The 21,361-nt window shown below is 36.2% G+C and overlaps 1 protein-coding gene across 1 annotated transcript in view; it reads left to right on the forward strand.

Moving 5' to 3' along the window:
* TRPM7 (transient receptor potential cation channel subfamily M member 7) overlaps window positions 1-9,823 on the forward strand; it is a 124,248-nt gene extending 114,425 nt beyond the window's left edge. Inside the window, exons 37-39 of the mRNA XM_081228070.1 lie at window positions 128-179; window positions 281-387; window positions 8,350-9,823. Coding sequence (XP_081084196.1) covers window positions 128-179; window positions 281-387; window positions 8,350-8,480 — 290 coding nt within the window. The 3' untranslated portion in view covers window positions 8,481-9,823. The remainder of the gene's footprint in view (window positions 1-127; window positions 180-280; window positions 388-8,349) is intronic.
* Window positions 9,824-21,361: the final 11,538 nt, after the last annotated feature.

Consider the following 21,361-nt stretch of genomic DNA (forward strand, 5'->3'; position numbering starts at 1 on the left):
CTTCTGAATAATTTAACATTGTGTAATGGTTGATGATGCTATAGAATCTCTTGTGACTTTTTATTATACTTATGTATTTATATCCATTATATAACATAAATTGTCTTTTTAATATATACATATAAAGGTGTGGGTGAAAATTTGACTGACCCATCTGTGATAAAGGCAGAAGAAAAGAGGTAATAAGTTTTAATAATTTCATTAAGACATTTTTGTAATTTCAAATTCTATATTTCTATTTGCATTAACTGACTTTTTCTTTTAACTACCAATTCCACAGATCCTGTGATATGGTTTTTGGCCCAGCAAACCTAGGAGAGGATGCAATAAAAAACTTCAGAGCAAAACATCACTGTAATTCTTGCTGTAGAAAGCTTAAACTTCCAGGTAAGCATTTTCTTAATCAGTATAATATATAAATTGTTAGCAAAGTTAATTACTACAGAATTTCATAAGGCCAGAAGCATAAATACATATTTTTGGTTATAAATGGATCTATGCTCTCATTAATTACTTATAAAACCACAAAGTCCATTCACTTAATACATATTTATTATGTGTCTGCTGGATGCCAGGAATTGTGTTAGATATTAATGCACAGTGAACAAGACAAACATGGTCCCTGCACTCGGTGGAGTTTAGCCAGGTCTTGGATACTGACAAGATAAACAGAGAATTATAGGACGATCATAAATGCCAAGCAGAAAAAATAGAACAGGTAAGCAGATCACTTAAGACAAACTTAGAAGTCAGGGAATGCTACCTGGGGAACTAACAGATTTGCCTAAAACTGAAGGATGAATAGACTTTCAAGTTAGCCTGGAAAAGAGTTGGGAAAAGAGTATTCTGTGAAACAGGAAGAGGAACTGCAGATACAGTCTCTCGTGATAGTAACTTCATCTTATATTTGAAGAATTACAAGTTATTATTGAATCATAAGTTATATCACAAACCAGTTGTTCTCACCCTCTGGTGTGTGTCAGGATCCCCTGGGGAACTTTTTCAAAATTACAGGTGCCTGGCACTCACCCTTGAGCTGTATTTTTAAAAGTCCCTATCATTATGACCAATAATATAGTAGTAATCAAGAGCTTGGACCTGGGAGCCAGACTCCAGGGCCTCAGAGAATACCTACATCATGGAGGTTTGTTGTTTTTTGTTTGTTTGAGGATTAAATGAGTTGGTATTTGTGAAGTACTTAGAACAGTGACAGGCACATAGTAAGCATGTTAATACTACTGTCTGTAAATTTTTAAAAATTGTTCATTGTTCATAGATACAGAAATTATTTATTTTTGTATAATGACCTTGTATTCTGTGTTCTTGCTAAACTCACTTAGTTCTAGGAGGTTTTTGTTTGTTTGGTTCTTGTTTATTGTTTGTAAATTCCTTGGAATTTTCTGGGTAGACAATAGAGACAGTTTTATTACTTCCTTTCCAATCTGTATGCCTTTTATTTCTTTTTCTTGACTTTTTGTAATGGCAAGGAATTCAGGTACAATGTTGAATAGGAGTAGTGAGAGTAGACATCTTCCATGCCTCATTTCTTGAAGACGCTTATCCTAAATGTTCACTGAATTTGTCAGATGTCTTTTCTGCATCTATTTGTATGATCATTTGGTTTTTCTTCAACTGGTTAGTATTACATCGAATTACATTGATTGACTTTTTAAATGTTGAGCCAGTCTTGTATTCCGAGGACAAACTCCACTTGTCATGGTATATTTTATATATATACATATATATATGTATATATGTATATATATATTTTTTGGTTGTGCTGGGTCCTTGTTGTGGCAGGCGAGCTTCTTAGTTGCAGCTCATGGGCTCCTTAGTTTCAGCATATGAACTCTTAGTTGCAGCATGCATGTAGGATCTAGTTCCCTGACCACGGATTGAACCCGGGTCCCCTGCATTGGGAGTGTAGAGTCTTCACCACTGCGCCACCAGGGAAGTCCCTGTAATGGTATATTATCTTTTTTATGTGTTGTTGGGTTCAATTTTCTAATATTTGTTGATGATTTTTATATCTATGTTCATGAAGAATATTGGTCTATGGGGTTTTTTTCCTTGTACTGTCTTTGTCTTGTTTGGTGTCAGGATAATACTGACCTTAAAAATAAGTTGTGTTTACACCTCTTTTGTTTTGGGGAATAGATTGTATAGAATTGATATTATCCACTTCAAATGTTTGATAGAATTGTCTTGCAAAACCATCTCAGTCTGAAGTTTTGTCAGATGCTTTTTAATTAAGTTTAATTTTTTAAAATAGATGTCAGTTTCTTGAGTGAGTTTTAGTAGTTTGTGTCTTTCGGGGAATTGGTCCATTTTTTTTTTCCAGTTTCATTGAGAAATAATTGATATACATATCTGTAAGTTTAGAGTGGATAGCATGATGGTTTGATTTACATATATTGTGAAATGATTACCACACTAGATTAAGCTTACACCCATCTTCTTGTATAGATAGAATAAAAAGAAAGAAAAAAATGTTTTTCCTCACGATAATTCTTAGTATTTACTCTCTTAACAGCTTTCCTGTATATCATACAACTGTGTTAGCTGTAGTCACCATGTTGTACATTACATCCGTAGTACTTATTTATCTTATAACTGGAAGTTTGTACCTTTTGACCACCTTCCTCCAGTTCTCCCTCCCCTCACCCTCTACCTCTGGTAACCACAAGTCATCTGTTTCTGTGAGTTTGTTTGTTTTTTTAGGTTCCATGTATAAGTGAGATCATACAATATTTGTCTTCATTTTATTTGAATGGTCAAACTTATGGACATAGAGTCAATGATACTACTGTTATTTTTTTTAATGTCTGTGGGGGCGTCTGTGGTGAATCCCATCTTTCATTAGGGTAATTTGTGCTTTTTGTTTTTTGGTCGGTGTGGCTAAGGTGTATCAGTTTTATTGATACTTTCAAAGAACCACTTTTTGTTTTCATTGTTTTACTCTATCTTCTGTTGTCAGTTTCATTGACTTATTCTCTATTATTTCCATGTTTCTGATTGCTTTGGGTTTAGTTTGTTTTTTCTCTAGTTTGTTAGGGTAAAAATTTAAAATATTCATTTGAGACTTTTTCTCTAACAAAACATTTTAGTGCTGTAAATTTTTGTCTAAACATTGTGTTAGCTGCATCCCACAAATTTTGGTATTTAAAAAAAATTTTTTTGGTATGTTTTAGTTTTATTTTTTAAATATTTCTTATTTCCTTTGAGATTTCTTCTTTGACCTATGGATTAATTACAGGTGTCTTTTTTGTTTGTTTATTTTTGGCTGCATTGAGTCTTCATTGCTATGCATGGGCTTTCTCTAGTTGTGGCGAGCGGGGGCTACTCTTCATTGTGGTGTGCGGGCTTCTCATTGTGGTGGCTTCTCTTGTTGTAGAGCAGGGGCTCTAGGTGCGCGGGCTTCAGTAGTTGCAGCACACAGGCTCAGTAGTTGTAGCTCACAGGCTCTAGAGCGCAGGTTCAGCAGTGGTGGTACACGGGCTTAGTTGCTCTGCGGCCTGTGGGATCTTCTCAGACCAGGGCTCAAACCCATGTCCCTTGCATTGTCAGGCGGATTCTTAACCACTGGGTCACCAGGGAAGTCCCAATGAAGGAAAGTTTCCTGATAGTGCTGTTCTGGTTTTTAATATCCTTGCTGATTTTCTGTCTATTTATTCTATTTATTACTTAGAAGAAAGGTCTGTAAGTATAATTGTTGATTTATCTGCTTTGCTTTCAGTTCTATCAATTTTTCCTGCATGTATTTTGAAGCTTTGCTCTTAGATACATAAAGATTTACAGTTGTTATGACTTCTTGGTGACTTAATTCTTATTAAATTAATGCCATGGTAATTCTCCTTGTTCTAAAGTCTGCTTTGTCTGATATTAACATAGTTTGTGATTAGTGGTTTCATCAGGTATCTTTTCCCATTCTTTTTACCTGTATATATTAATTCTATTTAAATTGCTTTTCTTATAGACAGCATATAGTTAGCTCCTAGGTTTAATTTGTTTTTTAAAATCTAACCATTTCCACCTTATAATAGCTGTTTTAGACCCTTTACATTTAATGTAATTATTGATATGGTTAGATTTTGATCTGCTGTTTTATTGTTTTCTGATTGATGTCTCTGGTTTGGTTTTTTTTGTTGTTTTCTCCACCCCACACCCCACACCCCACACCCCACACCCCTCGCTCTGTTTTAGTATTCTGTTTTATCTTTATGTTTAGTTTTTTTAGTGGTTGATCTTAGTTCCCCTTACCTAAGAATGTGTTTCACTTTCATTCCTGAAGGGTATTTTCACTGGATCTAGAATTTTAGGTTGACATTTCTTTCTTTCAGCACTTAAAAAATGTTCTGCTGTCTTCTAGCCTCTGTTATTTATGATGAAAACTCCAGTCATTTGAATTGTTCTTCCCTTATACATGATGTATCATTATAATCTATCTTCTTTCAAGATTTATTCTTTATTTTTGGTTTTGAGCAGTTTGATTCTGTGGTTATGTTAACTGCAGGTAGCAGTTACGTCTAGTTGTAGCTTTCTCTGAGTTTATCCTGTTTCAGCTTTACTAAGCTTCTTGAATTTGCCAATTTATGACTTTTATCACATTGGGGGAGTTTTTAGCTATTAGTTCATCAAATATTTGTCTGCATCAATCTCTTCTCTTTCTGGACTCTCATAAAAAGAATGTTAGACCTTTTGATATTGTCACCCAGGAACTTGTGGCTCTGATTACTTCCTTAAAAATTAATTTTTTTCTTTTGTTCAGATTGGATAATTTCTATTGATCTACACACACATTCACTGACTCCTCATTCTTTATTTCTTCATTCTGCTATTAAGCTCATACACTGAATTTTTTATTTCAGTTATATTTTTCAGTACTATAATTTCCTGTTGGTCTCTTTATACTGATTATTTCTCTGCTGAAAACTTATTTTTCCTTTCATTTCAAGTCTTTGTCCTACGTCATGGAGTATGGTTCTAGTAGCTAGTTTAAAGTCTTTAATTATTCTACCATCTGGGTAACCTTGGGATTGGCTTCTCTTGGTTGTCTTTTTCTTTTAGAATCTTTGAAATGTTCTTGTTTTTTGTATCTCTAGTAATTTTAGAATGTGTCCTGGATATTTTGAATATTATATTATAAGATTTGAGGTCTTATTAAAAATCCTCTATAGAGGGCCTCCCTGGTGGCGCAGTGGTTGAGAGTCCGCCTGCCGATGCAGGGGACGCGGGTTCGTGCCCCGGTCTGGGAGGATCCCATATGCCGCGGAGCGGCTGGGCCCGTGGGCCATGGCCGCTGGGCCTGCGCGTCCGGAGCCTGTGCTCCGCAACGGGAGAGGCCACAACAGTGAGAGGCCCGCATACCGCAAAAAGAAAAAAAAAAAAAAAAAAAAAAAAATCCTCTATAGAGAATTTTGAATTTTTGAATTTTGAATCCTTGAGATTTTTGGTGTTAGTAGGCAGTCAACTCAGTTAAATTCAGTTCACAAGTCCCAGTCTATTTTCTGTGTGGCTGTGCCTCTAATGTCAGTTTAGTTTTTAAAGCCTTTGCATTATTAATCAGGTCTCTCTCATGTGTGTCAAACAAGGGCAAGTCTGGGACACGAGTGAAGGTCTGCACCATAGTTTAGTTCTCAAAGCCTATGCTATGCCGTCTTTCCACATATGTGCCACTCAAGCATGAGTCTGGGATTTCATATATAAATTTAGGGTATCTCTCTCTCCATTTTCCTCCTCTCCATGATTTCTTCCTTACTTTGTGACTCCCGGGGGCCTCTTCTTTCCTATTTTTTTTTTTTTGGTACACTGACTACAAAGCCAGGATTTTGGCATCCCTGCACTGTCACACACATTCTGCAATTAGGTCTGTTTCTGGTGCTGAAAATAATACTTTTTGGATCATAGAGGTACCTATTGTCAGTTCTTCTGGTCAGAGAGAAGGGTTTTCTCTTGGAGTTGTAGGTTCTTGCCCAACTGCCACCACTATAGGAATGCTTCTTCATGACCAGGGCTTAGGTAAAGGGCAGAAGAGCAAAAAGAATAATGAAAAAGGGAATTCCCCTCAACATTTTCCATCCCACAGGGTCCTCCTTCCTTATCCTGTGGCCAGAAGGTCTTGGAGCTTTTTGTGTCCATGCTCACTGTATGTTTCTGTGATTGAGCTATCTTCAAGTCTAAGCCCAGAAATAAGAGATGGGAAAAAAACAGGAAGCTCACCACCATATAAATCGTTCTTCAAGTTCTGATTTTCTTCTCCTATATGTCTGCTGTTACTTTTCAGAAATCTGAGATAGTTGCTTTATGTATCATGTTTTTACTTGTAATCAGTTTTTACTTGTAATCAGTGAGAGAGAGAGAGGATGGAATATGCTTAGTCCATTTAAGCCAGAAGTAGAACACACAATGATGAATTTAACAGGCAGCCCAGATATAATTTTTATTTGGTTTTGATACAATGCAATATTTAATAGCATATCTGTTTTTTAAATTGTCATTTACAGGATTTTACAGCTTGGAAGGGACCTTAAAAGCAACCCAGTCCAAATCCATCATTTTACAGAACATAAAATAAGAGTTTACATGATTTGCCCATGGTTACACCATTAGTTAACAGCATTATAATGGTGAATTGAATTATAATTGTGTTTGAATTATAATTGTGTTTTTTCTGTACATTGTTCTTTGTGTACACTTCAGCTACAAATTAATTTGCATTCCCTAAGGCCTTACTGGCAAAGTCTTGAATTTAAAGTTTATCAAAAATTGTTCATACTGTAGTAAATATGTATGTGGATCATTGAATATAGACTATTACTGAAATTAAAATTAACAGTTCATATTCTGAGTGTTAGTTCTGTTTTACATGGAGATAAAAGTATAAGTATATGCACGACTATGGTTTGTTTATAAAGTATAAATTTGATACTACTACATTGTTTTCCAGTTCTGCAACCATTGTCATATATGTCTGTTACTCCCTGAGTTCATCCTATCCCATAGCTATAAAGGCAGTCTACATCCTGATAGTACCAAATTTAACTGAAGACTAACTTTTTTCCTGAGCTCCTGTTTCTATATTGAGTTTCCTACATTGCTACTTGAATTACTTTTAAGTAACACTTTTGCTCCAGAACTCTTGACTTTCATTTTCCACCCCTACCCACGAAATTCTGCTTCCCTGTCTCATTAATGGTTACCCAGTTGCTCAGGCTCAAAACCTAAAAGCTAGCCAGTTCCTTTGTTTTCTTACTTTTCATAACCAATCTGTCAAATTCTGTCTGCTCAAATTCTGAAATCTTCCTAGAATTTATCAATTTCTCTTCATCATCATTGCCACCATTTTGTTTCCTGGATTCTTACCAGTTGCCCTCTAACAAGACTTCATGTGACGACTGGAATGGTCATTTTAAACAAATTTGATTACATTCCTCCCTTAAGACTTCTTAATACTTTCCAGTGGATTTTCACCGTAATCTGTACTTAGCTTGCAAACCATGAATCAGAGGTCAGCAAACTTTTCTGTAAAAGACAAACAAAGGAAGTATACATTTTAGTTTAGGCTTTGTGGGCCATATGGCCTGTGTCACAGCTACCCAACTCTCCCACTGTAGTACAAAAACAGCCATAGACAATCTGTAAACAAATTTCTATGGTTGCATTCCAATAAAACTATTTACAAAAATAAGTAGGCCAGATTTGGCGCACAGGCTGTAGTTTGACAACTGCTGACCATTAATGATTGTTTGACCTCATTTTCTCCTAGTCTTTCCCTCATTCACTACATGCAAGCCATGCTGCTTCTTGCCATTCTTGGAACACACCAAGTCCATTTCATTTTTGCAGTCCGCAGTTAACTTTCTCTGCATAGAGTACTCTTCCTGGGACTTTGATAGGTCATTTCTTAGTATTCAGGTCTTATATGTTACCTCCTGTGGCTTTTCTGCCCAGCCCTATCTAAAAGAATCACCTTATACCATCTCCCACCTGACCCTCATCACACTATTTTCTTTAAAGCATTGCTACTACTTATAATTGTCATTTTTCTATTTGTTTTTCTTCACCTACAAGAATATAAGCTCCATGAGAACAGGGACCTTACCTGCCTTGTTCACTGCTGCATTTCTACACTTACATGAGTTACTGACTCATGGTCGGAGTGTAATAATTATTTGTTGAATGATTTCATTTTTATGTGTATAAATTTTGTGACTTTTGAATTTATAAAAACCTTGTAGAAAATAGATCTGGCATGTTTAGAGGGAAATTGATTTAGAAAATGTTCTTAATTTTCTGTTTCTAAGCGATACTGACTCTTTTTCTTTTTTTTGTTGGGGGTCATGAATATAGATCTGAAGAGGAATGACTATACACCTGACAAAATTATATTTCCTCAGGATGAGCCTTCTGATTTGACTCTTCAGCCTGGAAATTCCACCAAAGAATCAGAATCAACTAATTCTATTCGTCTGATGTTATAATATTACTGAATCATCGGTTTTGCCTACACCTCACAAAAATGTTACTGTCACTTTTCATTTAGGAGGGAATTGTTTGGTAATAAAGAAAAGCATGTGCTAATTGAATATGCTGAACTGGCACATTTAAAAGGTCAATATTCTTTTGACCTGATTAAATTAGTCAGGAACTCCCTATACAATACAGCTGGCAGCTGTTAAATTTTAAAGGTAAAGAAAAATTAGTATTTATAACTTTTTAAAGGGCTCTTTTTAACAGAGGATTTCATTTGACTTTGTTCTGATGAGGGTAATACCCTCTCTTCATGTGGTGCAATACCATTAACCAAAGTTAGGTGTCCGTGCAGATTTTATTGGCAGCTGGTTTACTGCCATTCAGCTAGCGAAATGAAGAAATCACCCAGTCTTTTGGTTAAATGGCAGTCAGGTGTCTTCCTCAGTGTGTTTTAGTGTGTTCAGTGATGATGTCACTAGTGCCCAGCTAGATGCCTCTTGTTTCCCATCTCATGGGAAAGGAGATGGCTTGTTACAATTCTAGATCTACAGGGATATAGAAAGCCCAAGCCGAAAACCATTTTCTAAGAGGGACCTTATGAATCAGGGTTAGGCTCCTATTTAAAAGATAGAGCCAGTTTTTTCGTTAAATAGAGCCCAAATTGTGCAAAGTATTAGTGCTTTTTTTTTTTTAAACATTGTTAAGTAGAAGAAAGCCATGGTAGACTGGTATAACCTAAATATATCAAAGGAGAAACTTCACTGTCTAAGAGAAGTTACCTTGTGAGAAAAGTTAAAGTGCTTTTTTCTTATCTATATCTACTATAGTTACAACTTGGAAGTTACATACTCGTCAAAAGATTTTATTGACCAGTATATCAAATCAGAATGTAAACATGAATTCTTGCATATATTTAAAATTGTGTAGGAACATCTGAACATGCATATTGTTTGTGGTACTGAAGAAATTGAATTGGATTATCATTACGTGATGTTGGGAGATTGCAATGCAACTTTATGCCAATAAAATGTAATTTAACTGCCCCAGATATTGTTGAATACTCAACAACAAGAAAAGCTTTTCATCTGTCTGAAGTACTTTGCTTTGATTATTTTTCTTTCTTTTTTTTTCCCCTAGGTACTAATTTTAATTTTTATTTGGGAGGGAGCAGTGTAAATCTTATTTGTATTCAGTAGTGTATCTCATAGATACAGACAAGGGAAAAAGAGATAAAGAAAAAATGTATAAAAGATATTATACTATATACATTTTGTATATCATTAAATCTTTAAAAGAAATTAAATAAATTTATTCTTGTTTAAAGATGTTTTACTGAGTATAGTCATTCTGAAAAATTAATATTTTCAGTGTTAATTTTTTTTCACAATATCAGGTTCTTTTCAAATGAACCATTTGTACACCTGTGCATTTTGATCTGTCCTATACAATGTTTAAAGTGATCTTGATTTCCTACTGTGTCTTTATTTATTTTTGGATCTGTTTCTTGTTATGTCAGAAAAGAGGGATATGAATTGTCTACTGATATTTAATTTTTTGTTGATTATTTTCCCATGATAATAATAGTAGTTGAGGGCTTCCCTGGTGGCTCAGTGGTTAAGAATCCGCCTGACAATGCAGCGGACACGGGTTCAAGCCCTGGTCCAGGAAGTTCCCACATGCCGCGGAGCGACAAAGCCCGTGAGCCACAACTACTGAGCCTGCACTCTAGAGCCCACGAGCCACAACTACAGACACCCGCGTGCCTAGAGCCCGTGCTCCGCAACAAGAGAAGCCACCGCAATGAGAAGCCCACGCACCGCAACGAAGAGTAGCCCCCACTCACTGTAACTAGAGAAAGCATGCACGCAGCAAGGAAGAACCTACGCAGCCAAAAATAAATAAAATTAATTAATTAATTTAAAAACAATAATAATAGTACTTAAACACTTATTTAGTACTTAATATGTGTCAGGTACGCTTCTAAGTACTTTACATACATTAACCCATTTAATCCTTACAACAATCTTATGAAATAGGTGTTATTCTTATCCTATGATGCTGATTAGAAGATCACGGCATTAGGTAAAGCAACTTTTCCTCAGATTCTTGTACTTAGTAAGTAGCAGCACTAGAATTTGAACACAGGCAGATAGGCTTTTTTGTTTGGTTGGTTTTTTATACTGTAGGTTCTTATTAGTCATCACTTTTATACACATCAGTGTATACATGTCAATCCCAATCGCCCAATTCAGCACACCACCATACCCACCCCACCGCAGTATTCCCCCCTTGGTGTACGTACATTTGTTCTCTACATCTGTGTCTCAACTTCTGCCCTGCAGACCGGTTCATCCGTACCATTTTTCTGTGTTCCACATACATGCATTAATATATGATATTTGTTTTTTCTCTTTCTGACTTACTTCACACTGTGTGAAAGTCTCTAGATCCATCCACGTCTCAACAAATGACTCATTTTCGTTCCTTTTTATGGCTGAGTAATATTCTATTGTATATAGGTACGACATCTTCTTTATCCATTTGTCTGTCGATGGATATTTAGGTTGCTTCCATGACCTGGCTATTGTAAATAGTGCTGCAGTGAACATTGGCGTGCATGTGTCTTTTTGATTTATGGTTTTCTCTAGGTATATTCCCAGTAGTGGGATTGCTGGATCATATGGTAATTCTATTTTTAGTTTTTTAAGGAACCTCCATACTGTTCTCCATAGTGGCTGTATCAATTTACATTCCCACCAACAGTGCAAGAGGGTTCCCTTTTCTCCACACCCTCTCCAGCATTTGTTGTTTGTAGATTTTCTGATGATGGCCATTCTAACGTGTGAGGTGATACCTCATTGTAGCTTTGATTTGCATTTCTCTAATAATTAGTGATGTCGAACAGCTTTTCATGTGTTTCTTGGCCATCTGTATGTCTTCTTTGGAGAAATGTGTATTTAGGTCTTCTACCCATTTTTGGATGGGGATTCGTTTCTTTAATATTGAGCTGCATGAGCTGTTTGTATATTTTGGAGATTAATCCTTTGTCCGTTGATTCGTTTGCAAATATTTTCTTCCATTCTGAGGGCTGTCTTTTCGTCTTGTTTATGGTTTCCTTTCCTTTGCAAAAGCTTTGAACTTTCATTAGGTCCCATTTGTTTATTCTTGTTTTTATTTCCATTACTCTAGGAAGTGGATCAAAAAAGATCTTGCTGTGATTTATGTCAAAGAGTGTTTGTCCTATGTTTTCCTCTAAGAGTTTTATAGTGTCCTGTCTTACATTTAGGTCTCGAATCCATTTTGAGTTTATTTTTGTGTATGGTGTTAGGGAGTATTCTAATTTCATTCTTTTACATGTAGCTGTCCTGTTTTCCCAGCACCACTTATTGAAGAGACTGTCTTTTCTCCATTGTATATCTTTGCCTCCTTTGTCATAGATTAGTTGACCATAGGTGCATGGGTTTATTATCTCTGGGCTTTCTATCTTGTTCCATTGATCTATGTTTCTGTTTATGTGCCAGTACCATATTCTCTTGATTACTGTAGCTTTGTAGTATAGTCTGAAGTCAGAGAGTCTGATTCCTCCAGCTCCGTTTTTTTCCCTGAAGACTGCTTTGGCTATTCGGGGTCTTTTGTATCTCCATACAAATTTTAAGATGATTTGTTCTAGTTCCGTAAAAAATGCCATTGGTAATTTGATAGGGATTGCATTGAATCTGTACATTGCTTTGAGTAGTGTGGTCATTTTCACAATATTGATTCTTCCAATCCAAGAACATGGTGTATCTCTGCATCTGTTGGTATCATCTTTAATTTCTTTCATCAGTGTCTTATAGTTTTCTGCATACAGGTCTTTTGTTTCCCTAGGTAGGTTTATTCCTAGGTATTTTATTCTTTTTGTTGCAATGGTAAATGGGAGTGTTTCCATAGTTGGTCTTTCAGATTTTTCATCATTAGTGTATAGGAATGCAAGAAATTTCTGTGCATTAATTTTGTATCCTGCAGCTTTACCAAATTCATTGATTAGCTCTTGTAGTTTTCTGGTGGCATCTTTAGGATTTTCTATGTATAGTATCATGTCATCTGCAAACAGTGACAGTTGTACTTCTTCTTTTCCAATTTGTATTCCTTTTATTTCTTTTTCTCTGATTGCCATGGCTAGGACTTCCAGAACTATGGTGAATAATAGTGGTGAGAGTGGACATCCTTGTCTCGTTCCTGATCTGAGAGGAAATGCTTTCAGTGTTTCACCACTGAGAATGATGTTTGCTGTGGGTTTGTCGTATATGGCCTTCATTATGTTGCGGTAGGTTCCCTCTATGCCCACTTTCTAGAGAGTTTTTATGATAAATGGGTGTTGAATTTTGTCAAAAGCTTTTTCTGCATCTATTGAGATGATCATATGGTTTTTATTCTTCAACTTGTTAATATGGTGTATCACATTGATTTGCATATATTGAAGAATCCTGCATCCCTGGGATAAATCCCACTTGATCATGGTGTATGATCCTTTTAATATGTTGTTGGATTCTGTTTGCTAGTATTTTGTTGAGGATTTTTGCATCTATATTCATCAGTGATATTGGTCTGTAATTTTTTTTTTTTTGTAGTGTCTTTGTCTGGTTTTGGTATCAGCGTGATGGTGGCCTCATAGAATGAGTGTGGGAGTGTTCCTTCCTCTGCAGTTTTTTGGAAGAGTTTGAGAAGGATGGGTGTTAGCTCTTCTCTAAACGTTTGATAGAATTCAGCTGTGAAGCCATCTGGTCCTGGACTTTCGTTTGTTGGAAGATTTTTTTTTTTTTTTTTGGTGGTATGCGGATCTTTCACTGTTGTGGCCTCTCCCATTGTGGACCACAGGCTCCGGACGCGCAGGCTTAGCAGCCATGGCTCATGGGCCAAGCCGCTCCGCGGTATGTGAGATCTTCCTGGACCAGGGCACGAACCCGTGTCCCCTGCATTAGCAGGCAGACTCAACCACTGCACCACCAAGGAAGCCCTGTTGGAAGATTTTTAATCACAGTTTCAATTTCATTACTTGTGCTTAGTCTGTTCATATTTTCTGTTTCTTCCTTGTTCAGTCTTGGAAGGTTATACCTTTCTAAGAATTTGTCCATTTCTTCCAGGTTGTCCATTTTATTGGCATACAGTTGCTTGTAGTAGTCTCTTAGGATGCTTTGTATTTCTGTGGTGTCTGTTGTAACTTCTACTTTTTCATTTCTAATTTTATTGATTTGAGTCTTCTCCCTGTTTTTCTTGATGAGTCTGGCTAATGGTTTATCTATTTTGTTTATCTTCTCAAAGAACCAGCTTTTAGTTTTATTGATCTTTGCTATTGTTTTCTTTGTTTGTATTTCATTTATTTCTGCTGTGATCTTTATGATTTCTTTCCTTCTGCTAATTTTGGGTTTTGTTTGTTCTTCTTTGTCTAGTTCCTTTAGGTGTAAGGTTAGATTGTTTACTAGAGATTTTTCTTGTTTCTTGAGGTAGGCTTGTATAGCTATAAACTTCCCTCTTAGAACTGCTTTTGCTTCATCCCATAGGTTTTGATTCATTGTGCTTTCATTGTCATTTGTCTCTGGGTATTTTTTGATTTCCTCTTTGATTTATTCAGTGATCTCTTGTTTATTTAGTAACGTATTTTTTAGCCTCCATGTGTTAGTGTTTTTTATGTTTTTTCCCCTGTAATTTCTAATCTCATAGCGTTGTGGTCAGAAAAGATGCTTGATATGATTTCAATTTTCTTAAATTTACTGAGGCTTGATTTGTGACCCAAGATGTGATCTATCCTGGAGAATATTCTGTGCACATTTGAGAAGAAAGTGTAATCTGCTGTTTTTGGATGGAATGTCATAAATATCAATTAAATCTATCTGGTGTATTGTGTCATTTAAAGTTTCTGTTTCCTTATTTTCATTTTGGATGATCTGTCCATTGGTGTAAGTGATGTGTTAAAGTCCCCCACTATTGTGTTACTGTCAATTTCCTGTTTTATAGCTGTTAGCAGTTACCTTATGTATTGAGGTGCTCCTATGTTGGGTGCATATATATTTATAATTGTTATATCTTCTTCTTGGATTGATCCCTTGATCATTATATAGTGTCCTTCCTTGTATCTTGTAACATTCTTTATTTTAATGTCTATTTTATCTGATATGAGTATAGCTACTCCAGCTTTCTTTTGGTTTCCATTTGCATGGAATACCTTTTTCCATCCCCTCACTTTCAGTCTGTATGTGTCCCTGGGTCTGAAGTGGGTCTCTTGTAAGCAGCATATAGATGGGTCTTGTTTTTGTATCCATTCAGCAAGCCTGAGTCTTTTGGTTGGAGCATTTAATCCATTCACGTTTAAGGTAATTATAGATATGTATGTTCCTATGACCATTTTCTTAATTGTTTTGGGTTTGTTTTTGTATATCCTTTTCTTGTGTTTCCCACTTAGAGAAGTTCCATTAGCATTTGTTGTAGAGCTGGTTTGGTGGTGCTGAATTCTCTGAGCTTTTGCTTGTCTGTAAAGCTTTTGATTTCTCCATCAAATCTGAATGAGATCCTTGTCAGGTAGAGTAATCTTGGTTGTAGGTTCTTCCCTTTCATCAATTTAAGTATATCATGCAACTCCCTTCTGGCTTGTAGAGTTTCTGCTGAGAAATCAGCTGTTAACCTTATGGGAGTTCCCTTGTATGTTATTTGTCATTTTTCCCTTGGTGCTTTCAGTAATTTTTCTTTGTCTTATTTTTTGCCAATTTGATTACTATGTGTCTCGGTGTGTTTCTCCTTGGGTTTATCCTGTATGGGACTCACTGTGCTTCCTGGACTTGGGTGGCTATTTCCGTTACCATGTTAGGGAAGTTTTCGACTATAATGTCTTCAGATATTTTCTCGGGTCCTTTCTCTTTCTCTTCTCTTTCTGGGACCCCTGTAATGCGAATGTTGTTGCGTTTAATGTTGTTCCAGAGGTCTCTTAGGCTGTTTTCATTTCTTTTCATTCTTTTTTCTTTATTCTGTTCCACAGCAGTGAATTCCACCATTCTGTCTTCCAGGTCACTTATCCGTTCTTCTGCCTCGGTTATTCTGCTATTGATTCCTTCTAGTGTCGTCATTTCAGTTATTGTATTGTTCATCTCTGTTTGTTTGTTCTTTAATTCTTCTAGGTCTTTGTTAAACATTTCTTCATCCTCTCGATCTTTGCCTCCATTCTTTTTCCGAGGTCCTGGATCATCCTCGTTATCATTACTCTGATTTCTCTTTCTGGAAGGTTGCCTATCTCCACTTCATTTAGTTGTTTTTCTGGGGTTTTATCTTGTTCCTTCATCTGGTACATAGCCCCCTGCCTTTTCATCTTGTCTATCTTTCTGTGAATGTGGTTTTTGTTCCACAAGCTGCAAGATTATAGTTATTCTTGCTTCTGCTCTCTCCCCTGTGGTGGATGAGCAGCAGATAGGCTTTTATCTGTGCTTTTAAGCCCCGTGTTGTATTAACTTTCAAGCATAATGATGACTGATGATTTCTGTATGAGTTCCTAGTCACTTTTTTGAAACAATTTTCTCCATTAACTTTTTTGGTTAATTCTAGAAAGTAACAGTTTACCTGAAAACCACATTTCTCTTTCCAAAGAAGTGTTGTTTTTAGAGTACTCAAGTTCATCATTATTACTCCATGGTCTGAAAGTGTCATTTACTTTAATCTCTTTAACATTTCTTGTCAGTCTCATCCTACTTAGAACAGAGCTCTACCTCTTTACCAAATATTACTTCATAAAATATCTTCTGCAGATGTTCTCTAATAATATGCCTTCCTCAGTCTGGTGGTATATGTGAGCCACTATTATTTTAAAAATAATGCATGTTGTTTGTATTGGAACATATGGAAACAATTTTAAGTGTAAAGAAAAATATAAAATTTCCCTCATTTTCGACCTTTAAGTTGAACTTTGTGGCTTTCATAGTTACTATGTGTCTTTATACCCCAGTAGACTGTACAATTCACAGAGGAAAGGACCCTTAAGATTTTTCGCTGCTGTAGCACCCACCACCTTGTATACCACATGCCTTGTGACGGACATTTCATTAAAATAATTGAGTTTTTAAATGTTTTTCCACAATATCAAACTTTCTCTTGAGGAAGATAGATCAAAATGATACCATCTTGTGTATTTATGTACACAAGGCAAAAGCACCCAGTAAATAGCTGTTTATCACAAGACAGATGAAATAATTATTTGCAGAAAGGGGTGCATCTGTGGGCAGGGAGGGATTTTTGAGTACTTGTTTACCACATCTGTTTTGATTGTTTCCTAGGTAGATTTCACACAAGGCATCTGTATTTGAGGAGCCCAGATCCTCAGATCTGTCACGATTAACCACCTAGTTAAATACTCAGTAATTATATATTGGAATAAAACTCAACAACTGTGTGTGTCTCTCAAAACTAGATCGTCTGTGTTACCAACAAAGAGTTGTCTTATTTTTGTATTTCCCTTGGAGCCTTGCTGGATTTCGTAGCATACAATATAGGTATTCAATAAGTACGTATTGAAGAAGTACCACAGAATATTTCCAATATTAGATGATCTGTGAGCTTTTTCTTAGGAGAAATCCCAAGGTAAGGTTCTGATCCTCTCTGGAAAATGTTTTCCTCCTTCTAGGCCTTTTGGAAATTCCTCAAAGCAGAGTTCCTTCCTGGGGTTCTTGATTCTACCTTAGTGGGCATGAGAGGGGTGGGAAAGGGTATGGTTATTCTTCAGAAAAGCTACATGCGCCAGTTTACAGTAACCAGTACTTTTCATCAGGGTACTTTCATGCACTGTCCCATCCCACATTTAGCTCTCGCCCTTGTTTTTTCATTGGAATTTCTGTGGAGTCCTGCATTATGGAACTTGACTTTCAATTATAAATGTTTTAGTATATGTTTCTGAAATACAAGAACTGTAGTATCTTCACATCTAAAAAGCTTAAGTTACTTAATATCAGATAATATAGTCATTCTCCAAAAAAAATTTTTTTTATAATTTGCTTGAATCAGGACCCAGATAAGATTCATGTTTTGCAGTTGCTTGATTTGTCTTTAAATTCTCTTAATACATAGGTTTCTCCTCCCACCTTTTTTCTTCCAGTTTATTTTTTTAAGAAGTAGCTCATTCATTCTCAGAAGTTTCCCACATAAAAGGTTTTGCTGATTGTTTGCTTAGTTGTCATTTTATGTTTATGTTTCCTATATATGCCATAAACTAGTTGTTAGGTTTAGTGGCTTGGTCAAATTCAAGATTGATTTTTTGAGAAGAATGCTTCATTGGTGGTGGTGTATACTTCCACTAGGAAACACAGGTCTTGTCTTTTTGGTGGTCATTGCTTAGATGTATTAATTAGGTCAGTGGTTCTCAAAGTGGACCATAGACCCTGAGAGTCCCCAGGACACTTTCACGGGGCCTACAAGGTCAAAACTTCTCATAACTCTAAGTTATTATTTACCTTTTTCAATGTGTTGAAAGTTTTATTGATGTAGCAAAATTATTGACGGGTAAAGCTGCTGGTACCTTAGCATGAATCAAGGCAGTAGCACCGAACTGTACTATTGTTCATTATAGTCTTCACCTTCATGCCAGTTTATTTTTTTAAAGTTCATTTCAATTTTTAATTAATCTTGACCTTGAAAACATGTCTTTAATAGTCTGTGGAACAAAATGAAAAATATGCATAAAGCACTTTTGCTACATGATGAAGTGTGATGATTGTTTCAAAGGAAAGGCAATTATGTGATTGTGTGAGTTACAAACTGAACTAGTCACTTTTTTCATTGAACATATCTACTTGGAAGAATGACTGGCAGACAAACCAGGGTTCTTCTGACTTGTGTGTTTGGCAGAAAACTAACAGTACTTGTTACTGCTAAAATTTGAACTTTCAAGAGAAAGTTGGAATTCTAGAAAACTTGCCTCTTAACACCGTAGCATGACAGCTTCCCAGTACTTTTCCAATATAGTCAGTGCTGATTTAACAAGTTATTTTTGATAGTTTATATGAAATGTGTCAACATTTGGATGATCTGCAAAACAACCAATGTTCTCCAAATGCTCTGTGCATGGATTACAAAATGGTCCGTGAGTGAAACTCTAGCAGGGTAGAAGAAGTTTACAGGGGTTTCAGATTCTACACTGCAGCTGACCTTTAAGAAACCACCATTTGTCAAATTTTGGTATTGTCTCAAATAAGAATATCCACAACTATCTAAAAAGCCTGCTAAAATACTCCTTCCCAAACAAAGCTAGACAAGTCAAGACTGTGTTATGCCTTATAGATTAATAAAATAGAATTAAGAGTCTAGAAATTTGTGGTTAATTTTGGCACCCTATAAGGGTGCCAAAACAGCTCAGTGGGGAAAGAATGGACTTTTCATTAAATTGTTTTGTGACAACTATATACCCACTTGCAAAAGAATGAAGTTGAACAAGTACCTCACACCATATGCAAAAGTCAACTCAAAATGGATTGAAGGGACTTCCCTGGTGGTCCAGTGGTAAAGAATCTGCCTTCTAATGCAGGGGATGTGGGTTTGATCCCTGGTCAGGGAGCTAAGATTCCATATGCTGCGGGGCAACTAAGCCTGCGCGCCACAACTGTTGAGCTCGGCACCTCGAGAGAGCCTGCTTGCTGCAAACTACAGAGCCCATGTGCTGTGGAGCCCACACACCACAACTAGAGAGAAAACCCACATACCGCAACTAGAGAGGAGCCCAAGCAGACAGCATACTGTAACGGAAAGATCCCGCATGCCTCAACAAAGATCCTGTGGGCCTCAACTAAGACCCAATGCAGCTAAAAAAAAAAAAAAAAAAGATTGAAAACCTAAATGTCGGAGCCTAAATCATGAAACTCTTAGAAGAAAATGTAAGTGTAAATTCTTGTGATATTGGATTAGGTGATAGTTTCTTAGATATGGCGCCAACAGCAAAGGCAACAAAAGAAAAAATAGACAAATTGAACTTTGTCAAAATTTTTAAGTTTTATGCTTCAAAGTACACCATCAGCAGTGAAAAGACAACTCTCAGCATGGGAGAAAAATTTTGCAAGTAATATATCTGATAAAGGACTTGTGTAAAGAACTTACATCAATAAAAAGACAACTCATGACAAAGCAGTTTTAATCTTTGGTGTATGTTTATACTCAAGAGAAATGAAAATGCACAAAACCTTGTATGCAGATGTTGATATCAGTGTTATTGATAACAGCCAAAAAGTGGAAACAACACAAATGTCCATTGGATGAATGGATTAATAAAATATGATATATCCAAAAGTAGAATATTGTCTGGCTATAAAAGGAAGTACTGATATATCCTACAACATCCCATGGGCCTTTCAATTCTGTAGTAACTGTGTATACACCACAGTGCAAAATGAAGCTGGGTTGACTCGGATTCTTATTCTTGCTCTGCCACTTATTCCATGACTGACCAACTTATTGAGCAAGCCTCTTTGACAATATTTGTCTCATTGTTGTGAAGGTGCAGTGAGTTAAGTACTCAGCAAATAAAAGTACTCAAATAATAGGTCTCTTCATGCTACCTTTTTATCTCTTGGAAGTTCCAATAGAGGAGGGTATGATGAAGAATAGAGAACATTCTGAGAGTGATTTTTCTCTTTATAAAGGAGCTTATTATCTTGTAGCTTCTTTTGTTAGTATAGTTAAAATATCAGCACATGCTTAAGAGACATGTATATGTGTATAATGTGCTCAAAGTGTATGTGTTTTCCATCTTCATCTCAACATTTGAAGGCACTTTTATTTTTTTTATTTTTTATTTTTTTTATTTTTTGCTTTATAACAAATTTAATCAGTTATACATATACATATGTTCCCATATCCCCTCCCTTTTGCGTGAAGGCACTTTTAAATTATCCTTTAAGACTTAGAGTGAGATTAGGAAAAAAAAAAAGATTTAAGAAGTTGCCATAAGCACAAAGGTAAAACTAAAACATCAAGAGAATTCAAGTCAAGTAACCATACAAGTGCAAGTGTACGAAAGTCAAAATAATGGAAAATTTGTGGGAAGAGTTGAAAGCACAGAGAATAAATCTAAGTGGTCAATAGACTGTGAGTTATATGAAGGTAGAGACTTGTATTTTATTCACTGCTAAACACCCAGCACAGAGACTGGCACAAAGTAGAGTCACAATAAATATCTTCTAGATTAATAAATGAGATATAATAACTATTTAATAGGCATTCCAGATTAAAAGACCTAGAAGAGAGGAAATAAGTGAAAAGACCTACTTAATGCCACATTTTGGTCACTCCGCAAATGAGCAAAAAATTAAGTATACAGGGCCTCCCTGATGGCACAGTGGTTGAGATTTCGCCTGCCAATGAAGGGAACACGGGTTCGATCCCTGATCTGGGAAGATCCCACATGCCATGGAGCAACTAAGCCTGTGTGCCACAACTACCAAGCTTGTGCTCTAGAACCCAAGAGCTACAACTACTGAGCCCATGTGCTGCAACTACTGAATCCCATGTGCCTAGAGCCCATGCTCTGCAGCAAGAGAAGCCACCGCAATGAGAAGCCTACACACCACAATAAAGAGCAGCCCCTGCTCGCCACAACTAGAGAAAGCCCATGTGCAGCAATGAAGACCCAACACAGCCAAAAATAATTTTTTTAAAAAAAGGTAAGTATACAAAGGAGAGAAAAATCAGATTGACAAGAATTTTCACCTGTCCTATAGTATCTAGGAGACAACAAAGCAATATTGTTAAGTGAAAAGGGGGAGCTTGAACCCAGCTATTTAATGGCTTTCTCAGAAAGTTCACAATTTTCTTGGAAAATATTAAGGGTAAACTCAAGCAAAAAGAAAAATAAAATCTAATTCTTGCTTCAGCAGCACATATACTAGAA

Source organism: Mesoplodon bidens, assembly GCF_964165515.1.
Source record: "Mesoplodon bidens genome assembly, chromosome: 3".
Classification (NCBI taxonomy): Eukaryota; Metazoa; Chordata; class Mammalia; order Artiodactyla; family Ziphiidae; genus Mesoplodon; species Mesoplodon bidens.